Here is a 21,609-nt window from a genome sequence, read left to right on the forward strand (position 1 = left end):
GAAAGTGAAACCAAAAAACCCAATAAATTAAAGATGGCCCCTAAATTCTACTGGAAGAAAAGCAAACTATAGGAAATGAAGCCAGGATGGATTTTATTGTAGTGGTTAAAAACACAGATTTTGGGGTTGCCTGGGTGGCTCAGTCGGTTGAGTGTCTGACTCTTGATTTCAGCTCAGGTCCTGGTCTCAGGGTCTTGAGATGGAGCTTTGTGTGGGCTCCGTGCTCAGTGGGGAGTCTGCTTGAGACTCTTTCTCCCTCTGCCTCTCCCCTCGCTCAGTCTCTAAATAAATAAATAAATAAATAAAATCTTAAAAATAAAGAACATAGATTTTGAAGTAGGATTTACTTGGCTTCAACTGTGGGTTCTGCCAGTGGCCGCTCTTGGGATTTTGTGCAAGGCACGTGACTTTGAGTGCCTATGTCTTCTCATGTGTTAGAAGGATGGAAGAGTAGTAATTTCTCAACAGGTTTGTTTCATGAGGACATCCTTGTAAAGAAACCACCTCCAATTCTCTGACCTTTGTCAAATTACAAGGCTGCCTTTTTTTTTTCCATCTGTCAAACAAGGTAGCAAAAGGCCTACATACTTTTTGAAAGCGATTATTATGAGACTGAGAGAAAATTTAAAAAATAAACTGCTTCCTGAAAAATACTTAGGGAATAAAAAAATGCTGTTTAATGTGTTGTCAGGTTTGGTATGCAACTTGTGTGAAATTTTAAGCTGTGGTTTGGGTTAAAAAAGAAATTAAAATTGTAGGTGTAATCATGCCATTGTGTGTGCTCTCTGGAGGAAGTCTTTCTATACATGAAAACAAATACATTCTCTCTCTCCAGGTTGCAATGGTTCAGTTCACTGATGACCCCAGAACAGAATTTAAACTAAATGCCTACAACACCAAAGAGACTCTTCTTGATGCAATTAAACATATTTCATACAAAGGAGGAAATACAAAAACAGGTAAGAACAACAGCAAGAACAAAACTCAGCAAAGACCCAGAGTAGTTCATTATTAGTAATTACTGAAATGCCTTTTTTGGAGGCATAGGAATATAGATTTTTTGAAAAGATTTTTCATTGACCTAAGAACTTTCACCCTTCCCTCCCCAGTGAAACAAACAAGGGGAGGAATGAAATTGAACAGTTGGCCTTCCTTTGTTTCAGGAAAAGCAATCAAGCATGTCCGAGATAGTTTGTTCACTGCAGAGTCAGGGACCAGAAGAGGCATCCCAAAGGTCATCGTGGTTATAACTGATGGCAGGTCACAAGATGATGTGAACAAAATCTCCGGGGAGATGCAATCAAATGGTAAGTTTCACACAGATGCAATCAAATAGTAAGCCATGGATAGTAATGTTGCCATTGTTTTCTGAATACAAATTTATAGGCCACATTGGAATGACCTAAGTGTTCTAAGTCTTTCTTAATATTTAATTTAAATCTTTCTTAATATTAACTAGACAATGTGATTTTAAAAAAAGTTCCAAGGTTCAAATTTAATATTTTGCCGTATTTTCTCTAACACTTGCGTTACATATAGGGCGCCCTGTGTAAGAAATTGTAGCAACTACGTGCAATCCTCTGAAAAGGATCATTATGAAGGGCCAGGGAGGGAACACAAAAGCTCCTCAGCCTCCTCGTCTATAAAATGGAGATTCTCACAGGATTATCGTGAAGATTACATTTTTTCAGACATGCCTGGCAAACACTCGTTTAATATTTATTTGCCAAGCATGGAACCATGACCCCCCTCAAGCTGCCAGCCTATTAATATCTCAGGGTTTACATGTAAATAAAAAAAAAACACCCGAGATAACGTTTCTCTGTCTCAACTACATTTCACCCCATAAACCTTAAAATAATTATTAGACGTATATAGCACAAAGATGTTCCTCCGACGGCAGCTATTTCGTCTCAAGCACTAATAGGGGCATTGGCCGCCTTGAGTTTTCTTTAAGATGGAAAATTGCTTAGGGGATGATGGAATAATTATCATATAGCGGCATGTGCCTGTGTAGAATTCTGGTGGACTGTAAAAAATGAATTATCCACCCCCACCAGGCCTCCTTCATAAACACACGTTAAACACTGGGACATGTCTTACATTGCATTATTTGTATTTTGTGCAGTTTAAAATAATCAGAAATCTCTTCCCCTCCTGCCACAGGCTACAGCATCTTTGCCATTGGTGTGGCTGATGCAGATTACTCAGAGCTGGTTAGCATTGGCAGCAAGCCCAGTTCTCGGCACGTCTTCTTTGTGGATGACTTTGACGCCTTTAAGAAAATTGAAGATGAGTTGATTACTTTTGTCTGCGAAACCGCATCAGCAAGTTAGTTCTTTGGAATTTGTACTTAACTCATGTTGCTTAATGGCTGAACTATTTCATACCAGTTAAATAATGAGTCCCATCTTGATCTGAGAAAATAAGATGGACTTGCAGAGCTGTTTATTATGCAGACATTAAGTTGTGTGGTTTTGAGCCTTTGGAAATAAACCTCCGCTCTCCCCCGTTTAGGGTTTTAGGTGGATAAAAACTTTCCCTAATGAGATGAGAGTCTATGTCTGAAAGCAACTCGCCTAAACAGCTGTAGCATAAGACTGCTCATCAGGGTAACACATTAGCAGTGAGACTTCGCCCAACACATGCTCTCGAGAGACCACCATAGATTTTAATAGACCCACGAGAGGAGAAGGAAGCCATGTCCTTTCAGTTGTAATAGGCCAAGGGAGAGCATTTCAGTCTTCAGGAATCCACAGAAAACCATAGCTACATCTGGTTTGGATTCCCTTCACAACTGACTTCCGCAAAGATTATGTTAGCTTCCTGTTTTCAGGACAGGGAAAGAATATGTTTGGAAAATCTCTGAATTAGGGTTTTATATTGTTTGTTTTGTTTCCTAGCCTGCCCGCTGGTGTACAAGGATGGCGTCGATCTTGCAGGTATGCGTTACCTCCATTTTTCCGAATACATTTGGGAAATACAAAACAGTCCGCGTTTTTTTTTTTTTTTTATCTTTCAAAGACTAATTTTGAAATTTAAAATCCTAAAATGCCTGTTTTCTCTCTCTGTCTCTCTCTCTTTTTAGGATTTAAGATGATGGAAATGTTTGGTTTGGTTGAAAAGGATTTTTCATCTGTGGAAGGGGTTTCCATGGAGCCTGGTACCTTCAATGTGTATCCCTGTTACCGAATTCATAAAGATGCCCTGGTTTCCCAGCCAACCAAGTATGTTTCCCTTGCAAGACATTAAAGCCAGTCGTTTGTTATTGTATCTCAATGTGAAAATGATGTCAACTTGAAATACACTATAATAGTTCCCAGTAGGATTTTCCATGATGATAAGAGCAAATGATTAGATTTCTTTGTTTAAAAACATCAGACTCACACATAATGCTGGTTGAACTTTAATATCTGTTAGTCTGAGAAAATATATAAGGATAGTTGATCCTTACCCAGTGCTACTATACACCAGGCATTGTTCTAAGTGCTTATGTACATTAACTCACTCAAAGCTCCAAACAGCTCTATGCATTAGATCCACTTATTATCTCAGTTCTAGAAATAATGAAACTAAAGCACAAAGAAGCTAAATGACTTGAGTGAGATCACATGGTTCGTTTAGTGAAAATGCTGAGATTTGCATCTGGCAATCAGGCCCCGGAGCCCACACCCTGAACCATTTCATGCCATCAGCTCAGCTCATTTTTAATCTTCGAGAAGTCACAACAGGAACTCCATGTAGTGGAAGAGTACTATTGGGTGTATGTACAAAGCACATTATCTACTTGCTTTATAGTTCGTAATGCACATGGGATTCTTGGGCCCGCTTACAGCAAATTCCTGGTTCAAGGGATCATCTCTCAAGATGTTATGTTATTTTACATTCCAACATGAAACATTTTCAGTATCCAGATGTTGATGTAGTACGCACATGTGCACGGACCAATGGGAGAGATTGTATTAGAGTATTAAACTCATCTATCTAATGTGCACACAAGTTGCTTTGCTAGCTTCTTCAAAATATTATTTATTAAATTCTAGCCTATTATAGTACTATCCAAATTATTTTATTGTGCTTCATTTGGGAGGATAGTATTTGAAATAAGTAGACCTCTATTAATAATGTAAAGTATTTGCCATTATAAGTGTAGCTTCATTTCCTAGAAAATTATTATAAATGCCTTTGACTTATAGTATGTATGTGCTTTTAGGTAAAGCCAATATCTGGTGTTATCTTTTAGCAGGTTTTCTTTTTACACAGTCTAGGGATGAATATTAAGATGGGAGTTCGATCGTTTGTTCCAGCACTTTGAAAAATGGCATTGGTATTTTGATCAAGATGGCGTTGAAAGTATAGATTGCTCTGGGTAGCATAGACATTTTAACTATGTTTATTCTTCTGATCCATGAGTCTGGAATGTTTTTCCATCTTTTTGTGTCTTCTTCAATGTCTTTCATCAGTGTTCTGTAGTTTCTAGAATATAGATCCTTTACCCCTTTGGTTAGGTTTATTCCGAGATATCTTACGGTTTTTGGTGAAATTGAATCAATTCCCTAATTTCTCTTTCTTCAGTCTCATTATTAGTGTATAGAAATGCAACTGATTTCTGTGCATTGACTTTGTATCCTGCCACATTACTGAATTGCTGTATGAATTCTAGGAATTTGGAGGTGGAGTCTTTTGGGTTTTCCACATAAAGTATCATGTCATCTGCGAAGAGAGAGAATTTGACTTCTTCTTTGCCAATTTGAGTACTTTTTATTTCTTTTTGTTGTCTGATTGCTGTTGCTAGGACTTCTAGTTGAAAAACCCTCCATTGAGTCCTAGCCAAAAATGAGAATTGCCAAAGGGAAAATCCTCCCTACCCCACTGAAATGGCTTATCCAGTGAACAACGCTGTCCACCTTGCAAAATCCATTCACTGGCTCCCAGCACTCATCGTAATGCAGTTGCTCACTTCCTCCTCCTGGATTCACTCTCCTCACTGGGCTTCTGGGACACACACTCTTTTGAGCGTCTGCCTACATTACCAGCTGTTCCTTTTCAGTGTTCCCTCTTCTTCTCATCTCTACTTCTTCATGCAAAAGGGATTAGGCCTGGAGCCTTGATATTCTTGTCTTCCCTGTCTATATCTACTCCTTGGTGATCATTTGAATAGTATTCAGCATTGTCTATAAGCCAATGACTCCTAAATTTATATTTCCAGTCCAGACCCATTTCCCCATATTTAGACTAGCATATCTAATTGCATACTAGACATCTTGCTTGGATATCTAAATGGGCATTTGAAACTTTGCATGTTCAAGACCATGCTGACCTTCGCTCCAGAACCAGCTTCACTTACAACCTTTTCCATCTTACTGACAACTACATCTAACTAGTTTCTCAGGCAAAAAAATTGGGTTCTTTCTTTCATGTCCCACATCCATTCTACCAAGGAGTACAGTTGTCTGTGCCTTCTCACCATCTCCACTGCCTTAACCCCATATGGGGCGCTGTCATCTCTTCCCAAGCTCATTGCAGCAGGCTTCTAATTGGTTTTCCTGCTCAGACCCTTGCCTTCCCAGAGTCTATTCTCCAAGTTACAGTTAGATGATTCTTTTAAAATGTAAATCATGTCACTCCAAAATCTGACAATGATTCTCCATTCCCCTTGCATTAAAAGTCAAAACTCTTGAATGGCCCATAGGCTCTACATTATCTGGGTACCTATTACCCCTTTGACTTCATCTTTTGTCTCCTTCAGTCCATTCTCCAGACATACCAGGCGCACTCCATTTTGGTGTCTTTGTACGAGCTGGATGGCTTTGTCTCTTTTGAGGTTTTCTTCGAATGTAACCTTCTCAATGAACCTTTGCTCAAATGTAACCTTCTCAAGGAGACTTCTAAGTGAAGCCAGTGGTGATGACTTCAATTAACACTGCAAAACAATACATTCTAGCATTCCCAATCCCCATTAAACTGCTCTATTTTTCTTGTGGGTTTTTTTTATGGCATGTTTACCTTCTAATACACTATATAATTCACCCTGCTAGAATTTAAGTGCTTCTACAAGGATAGGAACATTGTTGGTTTTATTCATTGATGTATCTTAAGTGCCTGGTACAATGTCTGGCACATAGTAGGCACACAATAAATATTTGTTGAATGAACAAATGAATGAATGAACTAATATATAAACAAAATGAATGAAATATTTTTATCTATGCAAATCAAACTTTCATTTTCAAATTCATACTAAATTGCCATGTTCACAAATTTATCCACTTAATAACTATTATAGGGCTCCTATATATGTAAAGGACTATATTTGTTGCTTCGGGGAACAATTTAAAAGTACATAAGTGATCCACTTAATTGTTAGAGAGAGATAAGTTGGTATAGCAGGCTCGGTTCCCCAGAGGCAGATCCGGAGGTGGAGATGAGTGTTCAAGGAAACCGATGTGGATGTGCTCTCATGGAAGGGAACAGAAGGAGTTGAGATGAGATGAAAGAGAAGAATCAAGCCATGAGACAATCTCACTGAAAGTCTCAGGTGGCCCACATACAGGAGTTCTGAAAATGGTGCTACCTCCACTGGAATGAGAGGCTCTGTCCTCATATGCCCTCAAAGACCAGTCATTGAAAACGGGTGCCATAAAAAAGTTGGCATGACTTTGGGAGAGCCCTTCCTTCTGCTGAGGTGGTCTCTGAAGGGAGTTGGGATTTGTGAGCTGTCTACAGACCTCACTCCCAGCAGCAGGAGTAATATATTCTTAACTCTTGAAGGTCTAGATGGTGCATCCCAGCATGAAGCATGGACAGGAATGCAACTAACTACAACCTATAGTAGAAAGTGACAATGTCTTAAGTTTTATAAAAAGACTTTAGAGAAACATTATTTATAATACCAAAACTTGTGAAATGGCTTAAATGTTTGAGAAGAAGTGACTGGTTAGACAAACTATGCAGTAGCCAGATAAGAAAAGATCATGCAAACATTAAATATAATACTTTTAAAAAATATTTGAGGAAATATAAACTGTGTAGTAAATAGTGCTAAGAAAAGGGGCAGCATTATATAAATTGGAGAAATACTTAAAGACATTCTTTAAAAACTGGAGGGAAATGTACCACATCAAAACAGTGGTCAGCTCTGGATGGGATAGTCCTGTTATTTTTTTTTTCTGTTTTTCAAATTTTGTAATTAAAGTGTATTTGCTTTTATAATGAGATAAATAACATTTTGAAAGGGATGCAATGAAATATTATTTTCGTTCCATTTTTTTTCCATTTTTCAGATATTTGCATCCAGAAGGATTGCCCTCTGACTACACAATGAGTTTTCTATTCCGGATTCTTCCTGACACTCCAGAGGAGCCATTTGCTCTTTGGGAGATTTTAAATAAAAATTCTGACCCATTAGTTGGAGTCATTTTAGATAGTAAGTATATTTACTTATATATTTGCACACACATGTATGAGTAAGTATATGTACGGATGCTATCTTGCCTGGCTTGTGTACACTAGACCCTTGAACAGCATGGGTTTGATATGCATGAGTCCACTTCTACAAGGATATTTTTTTGATAAATGTGGTAAAATATTGTAAATGTATTTTCCTTATAATTTTCTTAATAACATTTTATTTTCTCTAGCCTACTTTATTGTAGGAATATAATACGTAATATATACAATATACAGAATATATGTTGATCAACTGCTTATGTTATAAGTAAGGCTTCTGGTCAACAATAGGTTATTAATAAAGATTTTGGGAGTCAGAAGTTACATGTGGATTTTCAACTACTTGGGGTGTTCGTGCCCTTAATCCCCGCATTGTTCAAGGGTCAACTATATATTGTAGAGTAACTCATTTATCTTAAGCCATGAGTAAATACTAGCAATAAATGATGTAACAGTTGTTTCATTCATTCTTCCACTCATTCTTCAGCACATATTTGCTGAGTTTCTACTGTGTGCCAGCACTAGGACCTGGGATTCCACAGTGGGCAAGGCAGAAAGAGACAATTACTGGGGTAGTAAAGATTTCAGGAAGAGCAAAGTTGATGACAGGAGGAGTCTGGAGGGTCACTGGGAGGGCAGGAACCAGAATCATTTTTTGCACATGGATATGATAAGTATAAGATTTGTCTTTTGAGGTCCTTGACCCAATTCCAATGTGTGTGTTGGGGAATATGAGGAGGGGAGAGAGTTGGCTCACAGAACTTAGAGAAACATTTTGCTCACTAGATTACTGCTTTATTATAAAAGGATATAACAGGAGTCGCCAGCTAAAAGAGATGCATAAGGCAAGGTATGTGGGAAGAGGCATAGAGGGTCCATGCCTCTCCAGGCAAGCCACCCTCCCTTGTCTCCATGTATTCAGCAACCCAAAAGCTCTCTGAACCCCATCCTTTGACTTTTTATTGAGGCTTCATTAAATAGGCATGATTCATTAAATTATTGGCCATTGGCAACTGAACTCAATCTCTAGCTACTCTCCACTCCCTAGAGGTGGGGGGAAGAAGTGGGATTGAAAGTTCCAACCCCCTAATCACAGGGTTGGTTCCCTTGGCAACCAGCCCTCCATCCTTAGGTTACATAAGAGCTTTCTGAAAGTTACCTTATTAACATAACAAAAAAACATCTTTATAGCTCTTATCACAGAAAATTCCAAAGGTTTTTGGAGCTGTGAGCCAGGAACCATGGACCAGGACCAAATACATATGTTTCATATATATTTGAATGGCCAAATATATATTTCTTATAAATTGCAATATCACAATGCCTATTTCATATCCCAGAAAAAATGCCAGATTTGCAGCAGCATATTTTGGGAAGAATTCTGGGATGGGGATATAAATTTGCAAGTTGTATATGTGTGGTATATAAGCCATGATACTGTGTGAGATCATCTAGGGATTGAATCTGGAAAGAGAAGAAAATAGGTCCGAGGAGGACATTCCATTGTTTGGAGGTTGGAAAGATGAGGGAACCAGTGAAGGAAGCTTCTCAATCACATGCTCTTGGATGTCACACATGATGATCATTTAAGAGGATCATCAAGTTTTCAGTTAATGTCACTGACTTTTCTATATATCTTCTTTGTTTAGGATTCCAATCAAGCTAGGAACCAAAATCTGGTGGCTTTTGTTAGGTGCTAACTCACATATTTGGATAAGGAATGAGTTTAAGCTTATCTCCAACTAGTATTTGTAAAAGGATTTTTCAATACATGGAAATGAAACAATAACTAAATATGATATCGTGAAAGCGTTTTGTATACATACTGAAACTAAGGGAAAGCTGTAGATTAAAAGGGTATAAATAATTAACTCTATATTCACATGGGACTTGAAAACAAAGAAAATGATTAAGACTAGCTTGTTCCCAGAGCACCTGGGTGGCTCAGTTGGTTAAGCATCTGACTCTTGGTTTTGGCTTAGGTCATGATCTCGGGGTCCTGGGATGGAGCCCCACATCAGGCTCCATGCTCAGCAAGGAGTCTGCTTCTTTGTCTCTCCCTCTGCCCCTCCCCCCATCACACTCTCACGCGTTCTCTCTCTCTCTCTGTCTAAAATGAATAAATAAATAAAATCTTTTTTTAAGAAAGGACTAACTTATTCCCTTTGAAATCACAGTGAATAATTAAATTGTAACCTAGGAATTAGTTAGTGAAAAAATATTCCTTTTTTTCTTTTTTGTAATTCCTTGTCCTGAAGATTAGGAAGATTTAGTTTGTTTGTGGATTTAGTTTGTTTATAATAAAAGACGTATTGGAATATCACTTTGGGGGTGGTATAATTGCATGTCCTGGAAAAGCTGGTTGCTCCAGGGGGTTAAAAAAGCAAAGGTTTGGTTTCTAGGTCTTAAGATATGATTAACTTTATTCTCCCTTTTTTTTTTTTTTCTGCTTTTACTCCCAACTTTAGACAACCATCTCCAAGGAGGGCGTTGGGGATGAGAGTATAGGCAAGCAAGTACAGAGGAAGTATATGTAGGGGTCCTTACTTCACTATCATCACTACATGGTTAAGTCAGTTAATTGGCCAGCTGAAAGCCTGGGGCAACCCAAGGACTATAGATCATTTCCTTACTTACTCATCATTTTGTTCTAAACACAGCCTCAAAACAAAGGATGCATTATTCTGTCTTCAATTGAATTTCATAAAGATTATTTACCCATTATAATACTAAACTGTTTCTATTTTTCTTTGATTAGATGGTGGTAAAACCTTAACATATTTCAACTATGACTACAGTGGGGATTTTCAAACGGTTACTTTTGAAGGACCAGAAATTAGGAAAATTTTCCATGGTAGCTTTCACAAGGTGAGTAATGCCTTATCTACATATATTCTTTACTCTATTTGCTATATGCAAAGCAACAGAGACATACATTCTTTATTCTATTTGCTATGGGCCAAGCAACAGAGAAGTGTAAAATAAATCCCATAGAGCTTTGGATTTCATATTTCAATTGGAGTAAGAATTATGTGTGGGCTTCTTCCAATTTGGTAGTTCTAAATGCAACAGTGAAGTGTGCATTTTTACCAGGTATCCTAAGAGATGTTGATAGAAGTGGTCCAGGTTCACACTTTGAGTAACAGTGTAATAGATGATACTGCATTACTAAGAGGACAGTTGCTAATTGGCTACATTATGTGTGATGTGGAAAGGATTGCTGGTCTACCCAGCCACCACTGCACATGAAAGCACAATCAGCCAATTCATGTTAGTTTGTAGAAGATAGTTTGTACTGATATATTTATATATATACAGACAACCCATCACTACCATTATAAAAGTTATTCTGAGGAGGAATTTTGTAAAATCTGACTGTGGTTTTTATGTGATAGAACTCTGTTCCTTATGACTTCATAATCTCTGAAACAATTTTTGTGATCACTCAAGTAGCCATGCTTTCTTCCAACATTTCTTCTTATTTCCTTTGTGTTTTGCAAATGATCCTGTTGATCTCTGGGCTGTTAAGGATGCAACCTGCCAAGGCTGCAGGTAGAGCAGAGCATTTATACATGGTGCTGCAAGTAACCTTGCCTCTTCACCCTCCCATCCGAGTGTTGAGTGAAGGAAGGGATGTTGCAGAGCAGTCTTCATCTCTGCTCCTGCCTCCTGACCTAGAACATAGTCAAGTCCATCTAATTTACACATGGTTGTTACTTTCTGGGGTTTTGAATACCCTACCTGCATAAGAACAACTATATACCAAGATTCTTAGTCCTTTTTGCGCAAGAAAATTTACATACAAAATTTTGTTGTTGTTTAATAGGACTGTACAACCAGAAGTATATTATCTTAAAACCACAAGATCCACTCAGAGATTTATTAGTTCATGGTTCAAAATAGTCCTTTTAGCATCTCTTTGTGGAGATATTGTCATTTACTCACCAAATTCCTCTTGTCTTGAAACAATTCTTTCTTGGTTAAGCAGAGTCTATTGCAAAGTAGTCAAGAAAAATTATGAGGCAGATGTGAGATTTCATAAGTGTTAAAAACACATTGCCATCATAACATGAACTTGTAATTCTCATTCCAAAGAATCATTTATGAGTCTTAGGTGAATGTTAACCTTTACTCACCTTATGAGAAGATCTTACAGACCTTATAAGTCAGGGTAATTAAAAAACTGGTTTTAAATTTATAAAGAAAACCTCCAGTTTTTTAAAGTTACTTAAAAAAAGCCTTCCTCTACTCTTTTCAGTATTGTTAATAAAGCCAAACAGCCAAACAAACCAAAAAGAAAAGGCTTATCATGTAGTCAACTACTCCATTAATAGATCTATGAATCGAAAATCTTGATGCAAATTCAATATGTTGAGATCAAATTTGATTTGCTCATAGAATTGTATTTAATTGAATACCTTAATTTCTTGTTTTTCAATTGGCTTTAATATCTACACTTTGGATATGAAGTGTGGCCTCAAGTTCTTTCAAAAAGTTGGTAATTACATAAACAGATCCTTAAATGCAATTAAAGAAGCAAAATATTTTTGAAAAGTTTTCAGTGTCTCCTGTTGTAAAGCAAAAGTTGTTTAAAAAAAAACTGAATAATCTTCCCACAAGTTAATGGTTCTTAAAGCATGAATATTATATAGGAGGTTGTCTAGCACCCAGCATGAATATTTCTGTAATTTGTAATAATGGAAAGTATTCCAAGTTTCAAAAACATACAAGAGTCAAATTAAATGCTTCTAAATGATCCTAAGAGAGATGTTAGTAGGAAGGAAGTAATGTGGGGATTTACTCCAGTGGTGTTTCTCCAGTTGAATAGCGGTTTAACTCCTCTTCGCAGGAAAAAGGTTTCTCAAGAGCTTCTACCATTGACTTAAATTATTTTTATCATGATTTAACGTAAATAAAAGATTAAATAAAAATTGATATACATCCTTATGCTTTCAGTTCCTATGCAACTATGAAACAAAAATAAAGGTTGAATAAAACCAATAAAGTTAATGGGGCACCTGGGTGGCTCATTCGGTTAAGCATCTGACTCTTGGTTTCAGCTCAGGTCATGATCTCAGGTCCAGCCCCACAGCCAGCTCCCTGCTCAGCGGGGAGTCTGCTATCCCACTCTCTCTCCCTCTGCCCCTCCCCCTGCTCATGCACTCTCTCTTTCTCTAAAATAAATAAATCTTAAAAAAACAATAAAGTTAAAAGTAACACTATTTTAATATGAAAGATGACGTTTCATCGATACTCGACCTCTGCTCGCAATACAAATACAGTACTAGCTGCTCTAACTCCCATAATTATTGCCTCGTACTTTTTTTTCTTTGAACTAGCATACCTTCCCTTACGTAGCTATTTGTAACTCTTTTTGGCTTTCACTTAATGTGAAGTCATTATTTGCCTATTAATTCCACTCTTTAAGCTCACTAAAAAAGTAGCCTTCCACAAATAAGAAATACTCATGAGGCAAACACCATCATAAATTGAAATGTATTATAAGCACTGAAATTTCATGGCCGAACTTGCTTACAATGGGATTCATTTAGAATACACTTACCTTTGACTCTCACCTCCAGGATAACACACATTTTTACAAACCCTCACAAAGAATGTATAGACTCCTGAATATATTACCATAGACATGCAGATTCTAGAAATTTCATTTTGAGAAAACTGTACCACACATGAAGCCAAAGAGCTTTATTTCTTTCGCTCCTGGAGTCACCAGAAGGCGTTCCTCCATCCCTTTCAGATTCTAGATCTCCTCTCTTCATCTTAAATTAAGTATTATCAAAACATAGTTTGCCGACAACTGGTAGTACCATAGAAAACTTTTGCTGGTAAATCAATTAGCGTTTTTTATTTTAATATTTTCATGTTCATCTTCATGTGCACTCCAAAAAGACATAAGCAGTACACGAACCCTGGCATTTCAGGATGTTGCTGCTTTAGATGAAGGCTGGATTTTGACTCCTTTCAAAGTCGTTTTAAAGAAAGTATTAATTAAGTAAAAAAAGAAGTGCAACCTGAATGGGAGACAATCATGGGAGTGGTGAACGCAGAGCCTGTCTCTTCTAGGAAAATGCTTAGTGACAGAATTCCTTCTCTTTCCTGCTTTTTAGTGATGAGTCATACAATTACAGAAGTTTGATAGTTCTTCCTACTTCCTACCTCCTAAAACATCTCAACATCTTTACTATTACCCAGATGCACATTGTTGTCAGCAAGACTTTGGTCCAAGTGATTATTGACTGCAAGCACGTGGCCGAGAAGGCAGTAAATGCCTCAGCTAATATCACGTCGGATGGTGTTGAAGTCCTGGGGAGAATGGTCAGATCAAGGGGACCAAATGGAAACTCTGCACCAGTAAGTGAATAAACAAGAGAAGCTGTGCTGTTATTATAGGAAAAAGAGGGTTTTCCAGGGGAAAAATTTAGTAAGGGAATGGATGGAGAGATGGGTGAATGGTTGGATGAGACTGGCTGGCTGGCTGGATAAATGGATAAATAACAGCCTCTTTAAATGAAATAAAATACACATTCAAAGTTCTTGGCAGTATATTTCTGCTATATTGTAATAAGAACGCTCTGGGAATTAGGCTAGTTTGTTTTCTAAAGGCATTTAAAAATGCAAATAGTAAAATACTTATCAAATGGTTTATGGCATAAAAGGTTTGTTAATGAGAATCAAAACTGTAAATCAGAACTCTAAATAAGCAAATATAAATTCATGCAAACTATGTGACTATTATACATAGTATACACAGGACATTTATGTAAGTTTCTCATTTGGGTTAGATTTGGGCATTTTTAAACTAGGTTTTTGTTATTGCTAATGTGAAGTCTACCCTTTAATCATAAGTTATTTAAGTAACAAATCATTCTAAGATAATGTATTTTTCATCATATAACATAGAATTTAAGACTAGGGGACTTCCAATTGGCAAAGAAATCGCATTCTTTTCTCTCACTACCCACAAAAAAAGAATAGTGTACACAAGCTTTTGTTTTAACACCATGTGTTCACAGCTAATTAGCAATGTTCTCTAATTTGAGTCATTCCATAATTAGAACCAATTAGCCTGAAGGGCATTTTATTCTTGTAAATAATTCCAACTATTTTAATGAACATTTCTATGTAACAGAATCATCAGGTTAATTATGAGTCACTATTACTGTCTTGCACTTTCTAGATCTGTAGAACTAGCCAGCTATATGGAACTGGAGAATGCCCTGGTGGTTCTGAGACTTTTTAAGCTGAAGATCACTTTGTACAAATGAAATCTTCTAGTATATGTCAAATAAATAAATAAGATTAAAACAGACCCTTGCTAACTGAATGGGAGAGAGGACATGGAGTAGCAGGTCACCCCACCCTCCAAAGGTTCTAAGGGAACTTCAAGAAGCACAGTTCTAACTCCGCTATTCTAGTATGACCCATTCACTTTATATACCCGCAAACAGTCCCAGAATGGTAAAATGAATTACTTTGGGACATTTCAGTATTTAGTGGCATTTCCTTTTGTGGTAACAATACAAGGGAAGTCTTTGTGTACATAGGGGAACATTCAAGCTTTCAGACCTTGATAGATATATGCTAATTAGTTTAATATTTAGCTTTGATGTATTTTTTAAAAGTACTTTTGTTTCTACTTACCTTTGGAGAACCATGGATTAGATGTTCGGAAAGAGAGAATATAAAAGCTATGGAAGGCTCTCTTGTTTTCAGTTATGGTAAGGGACTTTTAAGAATGTTTACATTATAACCCTTTCATGAGGATGGTGCCAAAAGCGAAGTAGGAAGCCCCTGCTTCTTCCAAAGCCAAAGCCAAAGCAAAAGCTTTGAAGGCCAAGAAAGTGGTGCTGAAAGGCATCCACACACATGCAGACACACACACACCAAAGATCCACATGTCACCTACCTTCTGAGGGCCCAAGGCGCTGCATTTCTTCAGGTAGCCCAAATATCTTTGAAAGAGCGCCCCAAGGAGAAACAAGCTTGACTGTTATGCCATCATCAAGTTCCCTCTGACTACCAGGTCAGCCATAAGGAACATAGAAGACAGCACACTTGTCTTCACTGTAGGGGTCAAGGCCACAAGTACTAGATTAAAGAGGCTGTGAAGAAGCTCTATGACATGGTCGTGGCCAAGGTCAGCGCCTTGATCAAGCCCAGTGGAGAGAAGAAGGCATATGTTTGACTGGCTCCTGACTATTGTGCTTAGAATGTTGCCGATGAAATTGGGATCACTAAACTGAGTCCAGTGGCTAAATCTAAACATAAATTTTTTCCACCATAAAAAAGAATATTTATATTATATTGAGGAGTTGTCAATCTTAATGTTTTGTATTTTATGCTGATTAAGAAACACACCATCTTCTGCTTCACAGAAAAGACTTTTATGATAGCACACTCCAGAATTTATAAGGCTCCATAATTAGCAAACTAGGGATTAGCTTGTAGGGATAAATGGATGTATGTAGATAGATGCTTGGATGGATGAATGAATAGTCTCCAATTTAATAAAGGGAAACAATTCTAGGTGTTTGAGATTCTGGGCCCAAATCACTTAGTATTATTTTTTTTTTATTTTTAGAAATAATGCATATAAAATCCCTGACAGTAGCATTCAATGAACAGCAGCTGTTACTGAAGGATGTCAATATTACCTTCTCCGTCTCGCTTTTTCTAAACCTCTAATGCTTAACGCCTGATTATTTGTAGCCATCTATTATTTTCTTGTTCTTCCATATATCTACACTTTCCCTCTCTCGCCAGAGTATAAATCCCTTAAAATAGAAACCAGGTCATGGTCTTCATTTACAACTACCTCCTTCTACCCCACATCACAGTATCTAATAAATTCAGATGGACAGGTCAAGTTCTCAAGAAACACTTGATAGAAATTAAATGGAATGTCATCTACTTGAATTTTATCATGTCTTTTCTTAAAATGTTTTGTATATATTATATTCCATATGTGGCACTGATAATAGACAAGTTATATATATATCCTACCTTCTCCTAATTATAATTTGTATTTTAAAATTAGTTTTATAATTATAATTATATTAATTATATTTCAAAGTATACTCCATGTAATAATGGTACTCCAAATATATGACCAATTAAATATCATGGAATTTATTCTTGAAAGCAAAAGTGCCCGTAGGCTTTCATTCTACCGGTAATAAATCTTTACTTTGAGGCATGAAAGAAAAGCAATTAAACAGAGCACACTCTGTGGTAACTTCCAGCCAGTAGTAGACAAAGGGGAATTTATAGAAGTCAATAATTAAAGAGTTCTTTGTAAGGCTACTAAGAAAAAAGTTGTGGCTTTTGTTAGAATCTAGAAGTCTACAAAGGATTGCTAAATAGATTTTCAGTCTTCCCACTTATTGAAGAATTTGATTACGTTGAAATGGATAATATTAGATTAGATCTCAAGAATGTGATTGGAACCTCACTTGCTCTTTTGGGTTATGAATTGTTTCAGTGCAAAGCAAGAGAGAAGCTTCAGTCTTCAGTTTTCAATTAGAAGGCACAAACTGGTAACATAATCTTAATTTACATCTGTACCCCAATACCCAGCAAAAGGGAACATGTAATGTGCAAGTTTTGGATTCTTCCAGGAGGAGTAATTATCATATAAGAAAGATTCGTAGTTTATAGGTCAGCATTCCCTGGCAAATTCAGCAATGGTTCAAAAAATGCTAGATGAGGGGAAAACTCTAAATATTCAGTCCTTAAAAAAATAAATTCGTTTTAAACCAAAGTTGAGTGGAGGAGAGATTAATGGATTTGGGGATACAGTAACTACTATATTGAAATTGTTCACATTTGTAATAAAAACAACTCGTGTTCAGTAATGCGAGATTTTATAGACAATGAAAGTCCCTAGTGGGACTAAGCGAAGAAGTTGGCTTAATTTAGCCGTCAAAACACACATGGGAAGAAACTTAACTGACTGCGCTTCTCCTTTCTGTTCTTCTGTCTCCTAAGAAGTTTCTTCTTTCTTTTCTGATTTCTGATGAAATTATAATGCTGCCAGAGACGATCCTAGAAATATTTAGAGCTTCTGGCGTGTGATCATATTCTTAGTGTCTTTCTTCCCCCTTTTCAAATCTAACACTTTTATGATTATCCAATTGACTTTTGTTTAGTCCTCTGCTATGTAAATAAAGACAAATACAAGTTATGTTACGGAGTTTTTTATAACATAATTTACTGAGTTAAAGCTTTTATGTAGAAATCAACAGCAGACTAGTCAATGACAGTGTAGAAACAAATGTTTTTAAACTATAAGAAAATGATCATGTTTCCATATGATTTATAAATTTTAATCCTTAAAATGAAAAGAAGTAGCTAATATTTATTGCATGTCTACGATGGACCAGGCAGTGTGTGCTTTTCTGAGATTATCTTGTTTAATCCTCTAATAACCAAAGGGAAAAGATACTTAGATTATCCCCACTTTATAGATTCAGAAACTGAGACTTGAGGAAGTTAGAGAAGGTGCCCCTTTCAAAAAGTGTGGAAAGTAAGATATGAGACTGAATCTGACTTGCACAAGGATACCTGCCTACCATGCTAACTTTTCTTCCACTGGGTCAAGCTGATCATTAAGGAACTTAAAGCAGAGGAGGGAGTTTGGTCTGCGCATATGCCCTGTCTGTTCACTGACATGTTCAGAGACTCACCATTATTTCAGTTCTGACCTTGAAAGTAAATGCAAAGTGTTCCCCACAAAGTATGCCTACACCTAAACATTTCAATGACTACCAATAGTTACAACAGCTGTTAATTTTCATCTCCTCATTGAATTGAGTGCCATTATGCTTTCCCTTAAATTCAATAAATTGAGAGCAAGTAAACGGGGTAAGATGCTTAATAAATCTTAGCTTTGAGATGGAGTCAGTAAAAGTTAAATATCAAATTAAAGAAGAAGGTGGCCAATGTCCTCAGTGGTCTTACTCCAGTATTCCTGTGTAATGTAAATCTCTCTAAATATTTGTATAATTTTAGGTATAGCTTGACTTCAAATTACAAGCTTAGTTTATGCTATGCTGGAGAAAAATCACAAACTAGAATGTGGTAATGAGTGGAAAGTTGAGCCAGGCTACATTTGTATTCCCATTCACAGATCACAGTGACTCAACTGATGAGAAACATTTTAATCTTATTTTCATGCTAACATTTCACCCCAAATGACTTGCCTTTTGTGTTACACCCAGACCAAAATGTCCAATAATGAAAAACAAGCCTTTGTAATTGGTTAAGCATTCCCTTGGAAGGTATTATAAAAGGTGAAAATAGGAGCTTACGCATCTCTTTTTCTCTTGTTCTCTTTTTGCACATATATTTTTTATAATGTTCAGTTAGTTAGAAAGGAAAGAAGTTACAAAAATTAAAAAGAGGCTGACTCTTGTTCATTTTGAACTGCATCATCTTGCATTTTCAGGCACTCAAATATAAAGTCTTTTGACGTGTCTGTACTGTTTCCTACATAATTTCTCTACAAATATGTATGTCATTGTTTTTGGAATAAAAGCCAGCGGGATTTTTAATCAATCCTCAGAAAGAAGTCCCTAATTAAAGGCTGAGGAATCTAAGCTATTACGAATGCAAAACAATTATGAATAAATTTGTTGTACTCACATACACTCACACAAAAGCCTGCTGACTTCATCAAACTTGAAAAAGAAAAGACAGCCCACAAGCATTCCTCAAATGATAGTATTGGCTTCATTCAGCACTTAGTAGGCGTTCAACCCCCTGAGTAAATAAAATGAACTCATAAGGATCCCAATAACTCAATGGGACAGAAGTTTAGCCAAAGGTGTGTATGTAGACATCACAGTGTTACAGTGATTAGGTGGTGAGAGTTTATTTGAAAAACTTCAAGAAAGCCTGGTCCTTACTGAGGCTAATGAAAGTCCTTTCCTTTACATACATCTTTCCATTCAATAAAATGCTTTTACACTGAGGGCTCTATTCAGAAATGGGGAATTTCTTAATGGATGAATGACTTAGATTGAACTGAATCTATCTAATACTGTCATAATGGGCCCCATTTAATAAATGCCCCCAGACAAATGGCATTGTAAAGTTACTTAGGCTGGGGTATCTGCATTTTAAACATTAGACCAAAGATCCTTTCACTACTAAATGAACCACAAGAAAATGAAATGTGCTGTTCAGATCCCAACTAGAACTCCACTTTCAGCATGTGCTTACATTTCTTAGGCTCTTTCTTCCCAGGTCCCGATCTGCAGAATGGGGTTGGCCTTACTTACTCTACCTCCTAGTGGTGATCTAAAGATTATATGGTATAGGCAAAGTCCTTAAGATAGTGCCTGGTACATAGTAGTTTTTCAACAAATGCCCACTGCTCTTGTTATTATTTGCTTAGATTTTTCTCAACCAAAGTATTAAACAGATATGGTTGTTGTGGAAACAAACTACTGTTATATTTCTGCCCTCAGTACACATCACTTTTATTTAGATTCTACTCTTGTAGTATGTTCTTCTGCATCTTAAAGAATTCAATAATGACAGGGCTGTACATGCTCCATTAAAATAATATTTAGGGGCACGTGGGTAGCTCAGTTGGCGAAGCATCCAACTCGTGATTTGGCTCAGGTCATGATCTCAGGGTCGTGAGATTGAGCCCCATGTTGGGTTCTATGCTCCGCATGGAGTCTCCTTGTCCCTTTCCCTCTGCTCCTCTCCCCGCTCACTCCCTCTCTCTCAAATGAATAAATAAATAAAATCTTTAAATAATAATACTTACTATTTATAATAACTATATTCTAGGCACTTTTATGTGTATTTCCGTACGTTAATTCATTTTATTGTTATAGCTCCTATTATTACACCAATGAATAGCTATTATTAAAGAGCTAGCTACTGTTATTATACTAATTTTACAGATGAAGAAAACTTGGACTTGACTTAGTTTGTGAGTGGAGGATTCGAGGCTTACACCCAGGCAGTCTAGGTCCATAGCCTCCTCACACCTATGGTCCTTGAAATACTTTTGTTGTTAGTGTTCATTAAAATCAGCATCTGCGTTCCTTAAAAATGTTTTAATTTGAAAAAACCTATTTTTTCTTGGTCCAAAAACCTTAAAAACTGAATTTTTTTAATGATCATTATTCTGTTGTATGGTTGCCCTCCACAGACTCCGATATCCTACCCATCGAGAATTTTTTCTTTAATCTGGAGGAAAAAAGAGCAGCGAGCCATGTACATTATTTCTTCAAACATCTCAATAGTTGTATATAGAAAAAAGCCAACAAAAAAACCGTGATGGCTTGATTCATGGATCTGCTTTCAAAATTTAAGCTTTACTTTATTAATCTTGCAAAACTCCTTGGGGAAGGATGTTTGCAGCAAAGCACAGTTCTTACATATTAAAGGGGAAGCCTGATTTTATTCTCTTTACTGTCATTTAAAGTAGGGATCTGTGATGCTGCAGCATTGTGAGTAACTATTTTGTAATGCTTTCTACTTGGGCATTCTCATTTTCATCCACGGAACCCCTCACAGGGATGAACAGTATTTCTTGGGAGAAAATAAGGCACCCAGAGAGTTTCTAGCACTTGCCAAAAACACCACTTGCTGAAGGAAGGTTGTAGATTTAAAAAGAAAAGATTCCCTCCTTCTCCTTCTCGCAGCTCTGTAATTGGTGACACTTGTAATACTTGAAAATAATATTGGAAGAAATATAGTATTAGAAATGGTTGGGTCTTGAAGGTAATGTTAGCCCTTAGTAATATTATAATGATGTTTCTGTATATTTAAAGATGTACATTGAGTTTTGCCAACATACCTGAGTAGAACAAGACTAAATATTTATGGCATGATCAATGGCTTAGATGAAAACACACTCAGCATGGATTCTCACAATACTATATGTGAATTTGTCACGACCCTTATAGTGTTGTAAACAACATTCGTGTGCCTACCTCTCACTCCTGGTAAGATCTCTGAAGGCAGGATTTTGGTTTTGTTCATTTTCACATTTTAAAAGTCAATGTAGTATCTCGCTTGCATTGTACACTAAAGAAAAATTTGTTGAATATATGCACAAGCAATTGAAGTCAGAATTAATTTGACAAGACTTTGTGAATCCCTACTACCTCCCACATA

The 21,609-nt window shown here is 36.8% G+C and overlaps 1 protein-coding gene and 1 pseudogene across 12 annotated transcripts in view; both read left to right on the top strand.

The window, feature by feature from the left end:
* COL14A1 (collagen type XIV alpha 1 chain) overlaps positions 1 to 21,609 on the top strand; it is a 209,472-nt gene that overhangs the window by 120,461 nt on the left and 67,402 nt on the right. For all 12 annotated transcript variants that reach the window (XM_048212550.2, XM_048212549.2, XM_044382622.3 and 9 more), the window contains exons 27-34: positions 836 to 959; positions 1,164 to 1,307; positions 2,167 to 2,331; positions 2,904 to 2,942; positions 3,089 to 3,227; positions 7,284 to 7,426; positions 10,208 to 10,317; positions 13,663 to 13,821. In XM_048212550.2, coding sequence (XP_048068507.1) covers positions 836 to 959; positions 1,164 to 1,307; positions 2,167 to 2,331; positions 2,904 to 2,942; positions 3,089 to 3,227; positions 7,284 to 7,426; positions 10,208 to 10,317; positions 13,663 to 13,821 — 1,023 coding nt within the window. The remainder of the gene's footprint in view (positions 1 to 835; positions 960 to 1,163; positions 1,308 to 2,166; positions 2,332 to 2,903; positions 2,943 to 3,088; positions 3,228 to 7,283; positions 7,427 to 10,207; positions 10,318 to 13,662; positions 13,822 to 21,609) is intronic.
* Positions 14,284 to 15,754, top strand: LOC125281057 (60S ribosomal protein L23a-like; annotated as a pseudogene).

The sequence above is a fragment of the Ursus arctos genome, unplaced genomic scaffold (assembly GCF_023065955.2).
Source record: "Ursus arctos isolate Adak ecotype North America unplaced genomic scaffold, UrsArc2.0 scaffold_6, whole genome shotgun sequence".
In the NCBI taxonomy this organism is placed as follows: Eukaryota; Metazoa; Chordata; class Mammalia; order Carnivora; family Ursidae; genus Ursus; species Ursus arctos.